General features: G+C 30.2%; 1 protein-coding gene across 1 annotated transcript; it reads left to right on the forward strand.

Annotated features, from left to right (window-relative positions):
• The first annotated feature begins 11,455 nt into the window (after positions 1 to 11,455).
• Positions 11,456 to 14,664, forward strand: CDPK9 (calmodulin-like domain protein kinase 9). Its single transcript, XM_016314217.3, has 7 exons — positions 11,456 to 12,306; positions 12,880 to 13,023; positions 13,140 to 13,292; positions 13,373 to 13,488; positions 13,825 to 13,992; positions 14,078 to 14,302; positions 14,381 to 14,664. The coding sequence occupies exons 1-7, from the start codon at positions 11,748 to 11,750 to the stop codon at positions 14,537 to 14,539; spliced, it is 1,524 nt and encodes a 507-aa protein (XP_016169703.1). The 5' UTR covers positions 11,456 to 11,747; the 3' UTR covers positions 14,540 to 14,664.
• The last annotated feature ends 111 nt before the right edge of the window (positions 14,665 to 14,775 follow it).

Here is a 14,775-nt window from a genome sequence, read left to right on the forward strand (position 1 = left end):
AGCTTATGATTCATATTGAACAATAGAATTGTATCTGCTGAGCCCAATCAACGCATTATCCGAGAAAAAAAATAACACTTTTCTAAACACTTCTGTCCATTCCTCCAAACATCTTGCATCTTGAACTTCGAATCACTAATATGAACATAAGAAACATTAACTGTCAAAGAGTCCTTCGATTTTCATTTGTCGAACTAAAAAGATTGGTCCAACAGTCCAATATACTAAGAATATCCCTTTTTAAGCCATCCCTTAACTTTTTCAATGATAGTTTAGTCTATGCAAATTTATATAGTTTGTTTGTTTGTAAAAAGCTATACTAAAGTTTATCTAACAAATAATATTCTACATCTAAATCATTTTATAAATTAAGTTTAATATCTAACTATCTTGTAGTTATTAACAATTTGAGAAAGGGTGAGCCAAAAAGGGTGCCGACTTCGAGTCGGCCTCACCTTGAAGAAAGTTTCTTTAAAACCATGAAAAGAATCTTCGAAGAGTCCAAAGATTCTTCGGTTTTGCACCATCCGCAAGGAGAGATATCCTTTCTTGTATTTATCCTCTCGAGAAGGATTCACAAGAAGAAAGAAGAAGAGAAAGACTTCTACAGTAGTCAGGAGTTCTAAATACTCGCAAATCATCTCAAAATACCGGATGGCAGCCCAGCTGTTCGGGTGAAGTTGAGATGGAACAACGTCACATCTATTCAAGAGGGTCAGAATAAAGGGGGAGAAGGGCATCCGGACCCCCGAAGTGGTAAACATGGGTTTGTACACCCACATCCAGTCAAGGACGCGAGGAGCATCAATGTTGAGTTGACAAACACGTTCTTGGATCCCGGGACTAAGAGCTCATAGTTCACCTCCTCGGGACTACCTCCGCACAGTGCTCCCGATTCACAGAGCTCTTGCAGCTCTTTCGCAGTTAACCTGGAAGAGGTACTTGTGACATTGGTTGTATACCACGTGTAATGGTTCACGGGAGATCGCATCGCCATATCTACAGTAAGGGCACCACTTAAGTTAAATCATAAGGTCGGAGGCAGGTCCTAGGCTAAAACTACGTTATTCTACACTAAACCGTTCTAGCCTAAATCATGGAAAAAACACCTATGACACCTCCTAAAAGCTATCTAACAAAACCAAGTTTGACCCTAGAGGTAACCAAAACAAGAAAACCAACATAATAATGGCAGAAGGTAAAGTAAAGTAATGCAAACAAGTGGCTACTTACCAATAAAGATGAACGTAGAGGGTGGATGAAAACAGGCAGTGGTGAGTTCATGGACAGAGTAAAATCCACGAGAGAGGATAATCACATCAAGACACAATGAAGCAAATGGTGGTGACAATGAAGGAAAATGAAGGATGATGGGCAGTTACAGGAATAAGGAAAGAAGAAAATGAAGTGATGCTATGAAGACGGGATAGTAACCGCTACTAGAGAAAGAGAAGCGCGAAAGGTCGAGGGTATAATAGACTTTTCTATGACCTTTCAAATCAATTAAAGCGATGCCTTCAAGCAACGGTTGGGGAAACTCACGCGCGCGAGAAAAGCGCCATAGGCGTGAGCCCTGCCAATGAAGTCGCGTTAGGCAGAGACTACTTCACACGAGAACACAGGCTAAGCTAATGCGTCAGTCGTGAGCCCCACGATTTGACGCATTGGGGGCACTGTTCTGACCCGGTCGAGCAGTGATACGTCCTTCACGTGACACAATCTCCTGGAGGAGATCTATACAGCTGGCAGAAGCTTCCAAGGGGCTGGACCCGAGTAAGAAAGCCCACCCAACGAATGAGGATAAAGGAGAGGGACCTACCCCTCTCCTCAAGTACGTCACCAAAACTCTAACCTAGCCGCCTTATCGTACAGACACTCATTTTGGCGTCGGAGTGTCTTTGCAGGTGGCCCCACCCGCCGACCAACCGACAGATTGCGTACACAGCTCCTCCCAACGGAAGTTCACATCAGGTTCCCATCTTCACCCCGAGCACCTTGTCATCAACCGACCACCCGAATTCTCGAACACTCATCATAGAATATTTCTAGAACGACTAGTAGATAAACTTCCGGAAAAAATAAAAAAATAAGCATGATACATATATAATAAAGTATGTCTCTAATGTATGTACTAAAATTCTTTATTGTTTAATTTAGTTCAACTTTTTTTTATTTTAAAATAAATTTTAATTTTATCCTTCAATAATATTAATTTTTATGGTAGATAACTATTTAATTTTTTTTAGTTGCATTTAAATAAATTATTCTTAATCAAATGACTTTCGTTATAAATAAAATTATTTTTTAATTTTACTCTTAATCGCAATACTTTTATTTTAAGTAACTTTATTTTTTATTAAGAGCAAAATAAAAAATAAATTAAATAAGTATCTGTCATAAAAAATTAAAATTATTGAAGAAAAAAAATTAAGATTTATTTAAAAGTTAAAAATAAAGGTTAATTAAATTAAATATTAAAAAAAATCGATACATTAGAGACATTTTACTTTATTGTATATGTACATGTTCTTTTTTTTTCTTTCCCAAAAGTTTATATACTAGTCATTTTATAAGTATGAGTAAAAATCTTAAATTCATAATGCAATTCATTCTGTTAAAATCTACTATCATTTTACTTGATTTGGTAATTCTTTTAAGAGTAATGTATCATTTTTGTTCCTATTATTTTTGTCCTATTTAAGTCCCTAACGTTTCAAAATTGTATTAATTTTGTCCCACCGTCAATTTTATTAAGGGTAAAGTACTAAATTGGTCCCTTACGTGTGAGCGTAATCTGTTTTAGTCCTTAAGGTTTAAAGTGTCATATTTGAATCCAAAAAAGTTTTCATTTAGCTTCAATGTAGTCCCACCGTGAGGTCAAAGTTAAATAATTAACGGAATGTCCTACATGACAGCAGTACAAGAACAAGAATGATAATTTGGAGAACAAGTACAAGCTCCAGAGGCATAAAATCAACCGTGGATGCATCAATATATTTATTTATCATTCTCCTTAGTTATATAGAAAATATTTCATTTAAATTGTAAGAAAAATGACAAATAAATGTATTGATGCATCCACGATTGATTTTGTGCCTCTAGAGCTCCAGATTATCGACCTTGTTCTTGTACTGCTGTCATGTAGGACATTCCGTTAATTATTTAACCTTGACCTCACGGTGGGACTATATTGAAGTTAAATGAAACTTTTTTGGATTCAAATATGACACTTTAAACCTTAAGGACTAAAACAGAATTACGCTCACACGTAATGGACCAATTTAGTACTTTACCCTTTTATTAATAAATCACTAACGGCAGGACAATATTGAGACGATTTTAAAACGTTAATAATTTAATTAGGATAATTTAAATGTTAAGGACAACTTTTTTAGATTATTCCAAATGTCGGAGACAAAAAATTACTTTACTCTTTTAATTTTGATAAGTACATACTATTTTAAAAAGTCCTACCTTAAATACTTTTAAAAACATTCCTATTTTTTTTTTAAATTGTAAATATAAATACAAATAAAAAATAAAATTAAAATAAACTAATAAGCGTTAGAAATATTTAGTTTTTTTTTTTTAAAACATTGAAGGAAAAAAATATACTCTATCCTAAACATACAATAACACATCTCTAGTCTCCCACTCTCCCATACTTTGTGCAGGTACTAAGTATTATGAAACAACCAAATTGACTTAAATTTAATCACAAATTAGGTATATGTGCTATTAAAAAAAGAAAGAGTATAGGGAACAACGTTTTAATATAGAGAAATAATATTTTTTTTGAAAAACGTAAGTAATAAATTAAAAAAATAATTTTAATTTTAAATTTTAAATTTTGAATTAATTGAATTTATTCATATTTAATGAACTTGGAATGTAGTCTATTGTTTATATTATTCACCATTTTTGTTATTTATCTAATGAAATTATTTAAAAAAAAACACCCACTCAAGACGCGGCTAAAAAATTTTGATATGGAAGCAAAATGAATGATATACTTTAATATGGTATTTTTTTATGCTTTTTAAAATTGTGGGAGTATCCGATTTGTATTTAAAAAGTCGAAAAAATTCAGAGTACACAAATCGGAGGGTCTTCACAAATCGCATGATCCGATTTGCAGCTGATGGAATTTGAAATCTGAAACGTGGAATTCGGACCCTTCGTTTTTCTTGTTCTGGGTAATTTTTTTTTTACATTTTGAGGGACACAACTCGCAGATTCCGAATTCTGCTTCCTCTGATCTCACAACGAAGTGAAGCACCACTCCTTCTCATACGCTAGTCCAACACTTCCTTTGTTTCCATATTCAAATTAAAAAGCGTCAAGACGCACGCATGCACACATAATTGTCCATGTTTTCTCTTTAAAATAATAAAATATTATAAATATAACAGCTAGCACAATAGATAGTTAAATCTAGCTACGGAATAAATGTCACTAATGATAATTAGAAGTTTAACCTATTTTTGGTGCTCATTTCCACTTATACCTAATGAGTAATGACTTCTCTTCCTAATAATACGCTTCAAATAAACCTGTTTTAATTTTTTTTTCCCTTAAAAAGTACACAATGAATCAATGATAAAGAAAGTTGCATTTGCATGGCATGTGATGCCATCCTCCCACAAATTGAAAATAATGATAGTATGATACAGTATTATTCCCCCTTTTTCTAGTGACCAAAATGTTTTTTATTAATAAATAATGCAAAATAGATATCCTTTCTTGTTCTAAGAAAAAAACGCCAAGAAATTATTTTAAAAACACCGTCTAACTCAAACTTTCGTTTTCATTCAGCCAGAGACACGTGACCATTGCATGGCATTTCTTTTCTGATATTCTTTACTTTCGGTGCGATCTTGCACAATAATAATAATAATAATAATAATAATAATAAGAGGAGGAGGTTTGATTTATATTTTTTATATTAATCGTATTTTCTTGACGGGGTATATTAGTGCAGAACGATATTAGTATTTTGTATATAATATTAAGTATTAGTACTATAATAAAATTTTATATTGTCAGAATATTAGAATTATTAGAATAATTATTTAAATTAATTTTTAAAAGTTTTAATATTAAATATTTTAATCTTTTAACTTTTAAAATATACAAAAAAAAAATATCTAAAATTTAATTCTAACAAATAAATCAATTTTTAACCAAAATATTTTACCAACATCTAATAAAAAAATGCTTATATGGAGGCGCTGACTCGCATACGTGACAGTCAAGAATCCACATGTTTGAATAAAATAAATGAATCTTTGTCCTAGTATAAAATACTATGCAGTTGTAGTCATAAAATCTTCGGAGAGTTACAACTGTTGGGATGAAAATATTTGGGAAAAAGAAGAATTTTACAACATTCAGAAATGCAAGATTTGGATGAATAAGTGAGTAAAAAAGTAATTCAAAAGTTGTTGATGTTGATGCTCAAAAAGAACTTTTTTATTAGGTAGTGTTTGTTTTTTAGATATTATAATTAGAACTAAAAAATTGAGATTTAATATTGTGTTTAGTGGTTAAAAATTTGAACTAAAATTTCAGTTTTATAATATAAAATTTTAATTCTTTTAGAATTTTCAAAAATTGAGAATACAAGATACTAAAATTTTAACAATATTTTTTTTAATAACTAAGGATATTTAGTAAATATTTTCATTTTATATTTATATTTATTTTGAATCAAATAAGATACTAAAATATAATTTAGTTTTAGTATATTTTACACCAAACATAATACAAATATTTAATCTAATTTTAGTTTCAGTCTTTGTCTTCTAATCTTAGTCTCTATTTCAAACGCAACTTTAATTTTGTTGTTTTGTGGAGTGAAATTGTTCAAAAGGAAGAACTTGGGAACAAAGACGTTAAAGAGAAGACTAGAAATTACTTTTGGAAGAAGAGAAAGTAAATAAATAAAAGCATAGAAGATGATACCCATGAATTTCAATTCCAAACTTGTATTCACTCAGCATGGAAAAGTCTTGTTGTTAATACAGAGAAGGTATTGCTATTGGTGAGTGGTTGTTTTCTTTCTAGTTGCTACTATCATGTTTTGAGAAGATGAAAGGAATAGAAGAAGTCAAGAATATTAAATCAAGAATTGATTTGGTTTTTTGTAATAATAAACATAATTAATAATATTTTAATATATTTTTTTATGAATATTGTAAGTATTAATAAATTGATAATTAAATATTACAATCAAACAATTTATTATTTAAGTAAAAATATTATATGATTGATTTTTTACAAGTAAGAACTAGTTTATATATGGAAAGAAAGCTGATGCACATTGGATGGAATTAAAGAAGGAAGAATTTCCTCTTCAATGCCAACGACCATAACCATTAATGTGTAAATGACTAGCTTGATTATATTAGAAATGATTCCAACATTGAAGGAAGCAATCAACCTTTATATATGAAGCTATCCAACAAGAAAGAAGGCAACTATTCGAGCTTAATTCAGAATAGACACAATCTTTGTTACCTTGTCATTTGAAGGCATTCATATATTTTTTTGGTGGAAACTCAAATGCATTCGACTTCTCGTGAAGTTGATACTTTAGAGCTGTTAGATGATTTGTCTGATTTAACTAAATTTTTATCTAACGACTCTCAGGTATCAATTTCACGTGAAGTCGACTTCACCTGAATTTTTATCATATTTTTTTTGTCTGATTTAAGTTTAATTACTTTGAGAGATACAAAAGACAAAGAAAAGTAGTACATACAAAAGCCATTTAATTTTTTGTTTGAGTATTTTGATTTCGAAAGCGCTGGCCGTCAGAGTGCACTTGGTTCTCTTTAATTAGGTTGTGTTAGTATCTAGGTAATTACTAAACTTGGGATAACTTAGATAGTTTATAAAAGTGTGAGTCTCTTAAAATTATTGTTTGTAATCCTCATTAATTATATTGAAAATTCTATCATTATCGTAGTAAAGATTGGACGTATGTTATATTACACTTCGTGATTGAATTAAAATACATTTGTATTTTCTTTTATCTTTTGTTCTACAATATAAGACGAGATAAAATTACAAATAATCTCTTAAATTTAGTATATTACACAAATTATTTTATTAAACATTAAAAGGATTTTTTGATTCAACCACCTTCTTAACTTATTTGGGAATTTTCCCAAAAAATGACTCCATTTCACTTTTTCCAATGGAAATCTGACCACTATTATTGTTCAAGAGAACAAAAAATGATTTGTCTTACTTGTACCATAGACACTTGATAATTACGTATATGAGTGTATGTGTCAATCTTTTTATATTAATATTTTTTATTGGTCACTGATAAAAAAAATATGATAAAAAATTAATTTGTCTGTCAAAATTAAATTTTAGACATTTGTTTTGGTGTATTTTAGAGGATGAAGAATAAAAACTTTTGATATTAAAAATGTGAGCGACTAATTTAAATAATTAATAAAAAATTATTATATTCAAATGATTTTTTTATTATCTCTAGCATTCTAGATGGAAGATACATTTCTGTCATTATAAATTTTACCATAGCATAAGTTTGTGTATTATATACACTTTATTAACTCGAAATTGTTTTTAATATTTCTATTTTTATTTAATTTAATTAGTTATCTTCACCCATGTGAATACCTAAACCACAAGATCTCAATTATATATCTATTATCATATACTCATGCTCTCTACTTTTTTTAAATAATTCTCTTTTTTTTTTTTTTTACCAAAGATAGAAGACTCGAACCTGCAACCTCTTAATTGAGTATGAGGAGATTATGTCATTTGAGCTATAACTCATTGGCAAATAACTCTCTCTTTTACTCTCTATATTTATAGACAATTTAATTAATATATAGTTCTGTATTCATATATTTTATTTTTGTCTTTTTGAATGAGAGGCACAGAGCTAATGAATAATAGCTCAAATGACATAGTCTCCCCATACTCAATTAAGAGGTTGCAGATTCGAGTCTTCTATCTTTAGTAAAAAAAAAAAAAAAGGGAGAGACACATAATATTTTATGGGGTTCACTTTTAGATATACCACGTCCACCGGCTCAATCAATATTAATGATTTAATGCTACTAATATTAATGGCTTTACATTAATAATAAAAATTCAGTTTCAGAAAGCTACTTTTACTACTATAATAAACTCAACTTTAACCGTAAGATTTAATTAAGACGTTAGCCGTAAAACTTGTCAATAATGACATAATAAATATGTTACAAACTACTTTCAATATTAGTCTATGATTTATGATTTATTTGTGTGATGAAAATTCAATATTCAATATTTTGAATAATAATATAATAATAAGGTACTATTATATAACTACTTACTCAGAATGGAATAATACTAAGAAGCATATTATACAGTGCTTAAACTAATATAAAAAATATTTGGTAATCAAAAAAATTAACAAAAAATAAATAGAATTGTCTTATTTAACATTCATTAATTATCGCAACAATTAATGAATGCTAAATAAGATAAGTTTTGACTGTTTTTTTTTTTGTTTCTCTAACATTACCAAACTAATATATAGACAATTGGTTCGTACACTTTGGAGAAAATTATTAGAGAATAAATTTGACAAATCTATTATATACATTTTTAGAGTAAATTCCTATACTGGTCTTCGAGATTGACGCTGTGCACTAAAATTGTTCTGAGATTTCAATTGCACTAGTTATGTTCCTAAGATTGGAAAAATTACACCATAGTAGTTCCTGACCCATTTTCTGTTAACGACGCGTTGATGTGACTTGATGACGTAGACCTTTGGTGACACATGTCATCTCATGGTTTGGTCACGTGTAACGGTATGATGACGTGTCGGTCAACGACACGTGGCATGCTGACATGGATGGGTATGCCACGTGTCACAATGCTATTTTGCCATGTGTCGCAAATGCTATTTGTCCATGTATCATCCACTATGTCATCGTTACATGTGTACCAAATTGGTTCCTTACTTTGTATCAAATGACTCATTTTAGTCCCTGAAATTGAATGTCGTGCACCAAATTAGTCCCTTCATTAGTAGTGTAATATATGAAAAAGTCGCCTAACTAAGTTATAGATAAAATGAATTATTATAATCGACAGTATAAATCTATCTTATTAATTTAGTAAGAAGTTAATTATATGAGAAATCGGACATTCTTAAAATAGATGAGAATAATGAATTTATATTAGTTAATAAGTGTCTTATCAAATATTTTTAAAATATTTATTAAAGTGTTAAATGTTAAAAAAATTGTATTAGAGAATATTATTATACTCTTAACTTACACTCTTTATTAAATCAATATCAATATGTCACATAATTCTTTTAATAAAATATTGTAGAAAAAATTGTATAATTAAAACTAATATTTTAAAAATATTTTATAAAAACACTTATATTTAAATAACTTGTGAAAAGATAAAATTAAAATTAGTGTATTCAAATATATAATGAGAATTTTAAATTTATAAAAAAAATGAGAAAAAATTGATGAAGGGACTAATTTGGTGTACGACATTCAATTTTAGGGACTAAAATGAGTCATTTGATGCAAAGTAAGGGACCAATTTGGTGCACATGTAACGATGACATAGTAGATGACACGTGGACAAATAGCATTGCGACATGTGGCATAATCTGACACGTGGCAAAATAGCATTGTGACACGTGGCATACACATCCACGTCAGCATTCCACGTGTCGTTGACCAACACATCATCGTATCGTTACACGTGGCCAAACCATGAGGTGACACATGTCACCAAAAGTCCACGTCATCAAGCCACGTCAGCGCGTCGTTAACGAAAAACGGATTAGGAACTACTTTGGTGTAATTTTTCCAATATCAGAAACATAATTGGTGCAATTGGAATCTCAATGATAATTTTGGTGCACGACGTCAATCTCGAGACCACTATGAGAATTTATTCACATTTTTAACACAAAATAATTGCATTTCTAATTAATTTGATACACAGTTAAAGTTTGCATAACTCGGAATATGCATTAGATATTTAATTATTTATATATACTATATAATTATATGGTACATCTAAATGACAGGAATTATTTAGTGTTTTAATTTAAAAATAATATTTCATATTCAAATAAAATATGAAAAAAAATTATTTCATGCATTAAATAAATGCACAATTTTAAATTTATCATATAATTATTACACAATAGAAATTAGAGAAATAATAATATTATTCTTATTTTCTATAATATCATTTTTTCATATAATTTTTTATTATATATTTGTATAAATTTATAAAAAAAAAGAATAATATTATCAAAATAGAAGTGGTATTATCATTTTTAAAAAAAATAATGTACCCTTTTGTTTTCGAAAAATACACTGGTAATGATCATATCGTGTCAAATGGGGATTGATATAAAACAACTATATTATATATACATAAAAAATTAACTATTAAACCAGTCTTTCATATAAAGTATATATTAAAATATAAAATATAAAATAAACATTAAAAATAAATTAAGTGTTACTAATGGCTCAATAGACACAAATACTTATTTAACCGTTTTTTTATTATTTTTATAAAAATAATTTTATTTGTTTTTCTAATATATTATTCACTCCTCATTTTGTTAATTAAGTTTTTTTTATCATTTTAATATTATCCTAATTTTATTTATATTATTTTTTTAAAAATAAAATCACTAAAAGATTAAAGACATTTAAAATACTAAATAATAAAAGTACACAATAAACATATATCTATCTTATTGAAAAATAATAGTTCAGAAATTAATGGATATAATTTTTTATCAAAAAAACTAAATATAAAATAAAATATATGTTAATTATTTACAAAAGATAAATTATACTTAAATGACATAGAGGAATAACCCATTAAATACTATATGTTATATATAAATATATGATAGTTTGTTTGGTGGGTAATTTTTTGTGCAAATAGAAACTTTTTTTAATGTAAAATCAGCAAGTCTTAAAAAAAAAAACTCATGCATATAATAAACTAATTACCATACCGTTTCATCATGAATGTGAAACTCATTTCAAGATGATACTGAATGAGTTAGATTAGAAATTATTAATTCCATTACAATAATAAGACAACAGCCAAAGCATAGTTTATTTACACCACTTGAATGAAAAAGTAACAGCATTATTGTATTTATTATGGCTTCCAAGATATTCCACTTATAACCTCCCCAATTCCCATCACCATTTCCAATACAGCACAAAAGTCCATAGCAAAAGTGGTAATATAAAAAAGGGATACACATAATTCAATCACAAAAATGAAAAAGATTCTTTATTCATTGTTTTTTTTTTTGTTTCATGGAAATGCTTTTTTCCTTTTTGAGCATCAAATTTTGGTATTAATAAAATAAACACACCCATATATATTTTTTTTTAAATCTTCAAACAACAAATATCTTTGCTTGTGTGTGAAGTTGAAACTTGAAAGTTGAGAGTTGAAAACACTTTATTGCTACACAAAAAAGAGTGGACTCATATCTCATCTTTGACAATTGACACAGTCATAGGTTTAAAGTCTTCCCTAATTAAAAGGGTCTTTTGTTCACACATTCTTGTTTCTTTCTTTGATCTTTGATCTTATTTTCCATCATCATCATCATCTTTGTGTTGTAGCCATCATCAATATCATTCATCAAATTGCAACAACAGCATCCAATACATCACATAAAACAAGATTTAACAATGGCCAAATCCAACACTACTACCAAAAATACAACCTTAACACCAAAACCAACATGGGTTTTGCCTTATAGAACAAAAAATCTGAATGAAGTCTACACTCTAGGAAGAAAATTGGGTCAAGGTCAATTTGGAACCACATACCTTTGCACACACAAAACAACAGGATGCAAATATGCCTGCAAATCAATCCCAAAGAAGAAGCTTTTCTGCAAAGAGGATTATGATGATGTTTGGAGGGAGGTTCAGATAATGCACCATTTATCCGAGCACCCCAATGTGGTGAGGATCCATGGAACCTATGAGGACATCTCAAATGTTCATTTGGTTATGGAGGTTTGTGAGGGTGGTGAGTTGTTTGATAGGATTGTGAAGAAGGGTCAATACAGTGAGAGAGAGGCTGCAAAGGTTATTAAGACCATTGTTGAGGTTGTTGAGTCTTGTCACTCTCTTGGGGTCATGCATAGAGACCTAAAGCCTGAGAATTTCTTGTTTGATAGTGTTGAAGAAGATGCTAAGCTTAAAGCCACTGATTTTGGTTTGTCTGTGTTCTACAAACCAGGTTTGTTTCCTTTGCTTCTAGCTTCTGGTTCAGTTACTTATAGATCCCTCCTTGATACTACTTAATGAGGAAAGAATAGTATTTAAGCAAATGTTTAAGAATGTTTTGTTGCGCGATTAGGGTGACCCGTTTATTCGATTGTTTTTGACATTTTTAAGAACTAGAAAATGCAGACAATGCTTTTGTGATTTGATGTATTGGTCTGATTTCATTTAAAATGTTGTTTCATGACTCTGGCCTTAACTATCTTCTTGAATTTGTGTGATCAGACTTTAAATCTTATTGATTTTGGTTAAATATCATGGCCATATGGTGAAAATATTGAAATTATGGATCTTCAATTGATTGTAGTTTGTAATGGTGTTTCATCATTTGATTTGGAATCTGATCAAGTTGAGAAAGAGATATATATACCTGAATATTTGAACTCTGGAAAATGGCTATATATGTATCTTCAAGTGCTTTTGAACTTAAGATCCTTGCCTTGAAGACAATTAAATAGTTAAATTTCTCAATCTCTTTAAGGCATAGTTTACTGTTTAAAAATGATATTTGATTGTCTGTGCTTTTCAGGTGAATCTTTTACTGATGTTGTTGGAAGCCCTTACTATGTTGCGCCGGAAGTCCTGCGCAAACATTATGGACCAGAGTTAGACGTGTGGAGTGCCGGCGTTATCTTGTACATCTTACTAAGTGGAGTGCCACCATTCTGGGCAGGTATTACTCCCTCTGTTCCAAAATATCTGTATTAATTTCGAAACTGTATCTAGATATATTGAATAATGAAAGTACCAAAATTAAAAAAGTACTAATGCAAATTATTTGATCAACAGAAACGGAGCAAGGGATCTTCAGGCAGATTTTAATGGGAAAACTTGATTTCCGCTCTGAGCCATGGCCTAGCATTTCCGGCAGCGCAAAGGATCTAATCCGGAAAATGCTAGACCGAAATCCAAAAACAAGGCTCACAGCTCACCAAGTACTTTGTAAGTCTATCATTAAATCTTGAAGAGCACGTAACTTGATTTGCACGAAACAGCTCATAGCTCATCTTTTTCTGTGTCAGGTCACCCGTGGATCGTTGATGACAATATTGCGCCGGATAAACCTCTTGATTCTGCTGTCTTATCGCGCCTGAAGCAGTTCTCCGCAATGAATAAGCTTAAGAAGATGGCGCTGCGCGTAAGGCTTTCTTATAACATCTTGTTAAGGCTAAGAATGCAGTAATCTGTTCCTGATAGAATGAGAAAGTGATTAATTATATTTGCTAAGATAAACTTTCCATTGAATTGAAAGAAATTAATGAATGTAACTAAGATCACTTTCTTCAAAGCCTTGGCCTGAATTTCAAGCAACAATTATATCTATAATTTGTAAGACACCAAAAGTTTTGAGAGCTTTTCACTTTTTCAGCTTAAATCTTACATTTGGAACTCTATCAGAACCTCATTGTTTTCACCAGGAGCTTGAAACTGATCCTAATTCTACAATTTCAAAACTTTTGCTTACTCGTTCCAGGTTATTGCTGAGAGGCTCTCTGAGGAAGAAATTGGTGGTCTGAAAGAGTTGTTTAAGATGCTTGATGCAGACAACAGCGGAACCATAACATTTGAAGAGCTAAAAGTTGGTTTAAAGAAAGTAGGATCTGAACTTATGGAATCCGAAATCAAGGATCTTATGGATGCAGTAAGATCAATGTTAACATTTGTTTAGTGAATCCAATTTTCCAAGTTAAGGATTAGACATAATCTTATGATGTTGTATGAAACAGGCTGATATTGATAACAGTGGTACAATTGACTATGGTGAATTCATTGCTGCTACTGTTCACTTGAATAAGCTTGAGAGAGAGGAAAACCTGTTGTCAGCATTCTCTTATTTTGACAAAGATGGAAGTGGCTACATAACCATTGATGAGATTCAACAAGCTTGTAAGGAGTTTGGTTTGGATGATGTCCATATTGATGAAATGGTCAAGGAAATTGATCAAGACAATGTAAGCACTGTTTTATCCTGCAATTATAAATTGAGCATAGATTCATTACTAGGGATTAATGGAAGACTTGTGATGCAGGATGGACAAATAGATTATGGCGAATTTGCTGCCATGATGAGAAAAGGTAATGCAGGCGGAGCGATCGGAAGGCGAACTATGAGAAGAACACTCAATTTCAGAGATGCTCTGGGAATCCCAAGGGATGGATCTGATCAATCTGCTGATGATTACCTTTAGTAATTGTTTGGTGAAAATTCTGAACAATGAAAAACTTTGGTGACATGAACCAAATTTTGTATTTATGAGAATAAACCCATTATTATAAAGGTGTTTTTCTTTAGATGTACACAAGGCTAAAACATGCTAATTCTATTAAAAGGATATAATTACAAATAATATAAAGTAAAAACAATGATAAATTGGAAGACTAAATTAAATCAACTATCATATTTTCCACAAGACATGTTAATCAC

Source organism: Arachis ipaensis, chromosome B8 (genome assembly GCF_059453495.1).
Source record: "Arachis ipaensis isolate K30076 ecotype BB chromosome B8, ASM5945349v1, whole genome shotgun sequence".
NCBI classification, from domain to species: domain Eukaryota; kingdom Viridiplantae; phylum Streptophyta; class Magnoliopsida; order Fabales; family Fabaceae; genus Arachis; species Arachis ipaensis.

What these genes read in the sequence shown, in the direction of transcription:
- CDPK9 (XM_016314217.3), top strand. Translation starts at nt 11,748, where the DNA reads ATGGCCAAATCCAACACTACTACCAAAAATACAACCTTAACACCAAAA. An exon ending in GTCTGTGTTCTACAAACCAG is followed by an intron (nt 12,307 to 12,879) that starts GTTTGTTTCCTT and finishes TGTGCTTTTCAG; the next exon opens with GTGAATCTTTTACTGATGTT. An exon ending in CACAGCTCACCAAGTACTTT is followed by an intron (nt 13,293 to 13,372) that starts GTAAGTCTATCA and finishes TTTCTGTGTCAG; the next exon opens with GTCACCCGTGGATCGTTGAT.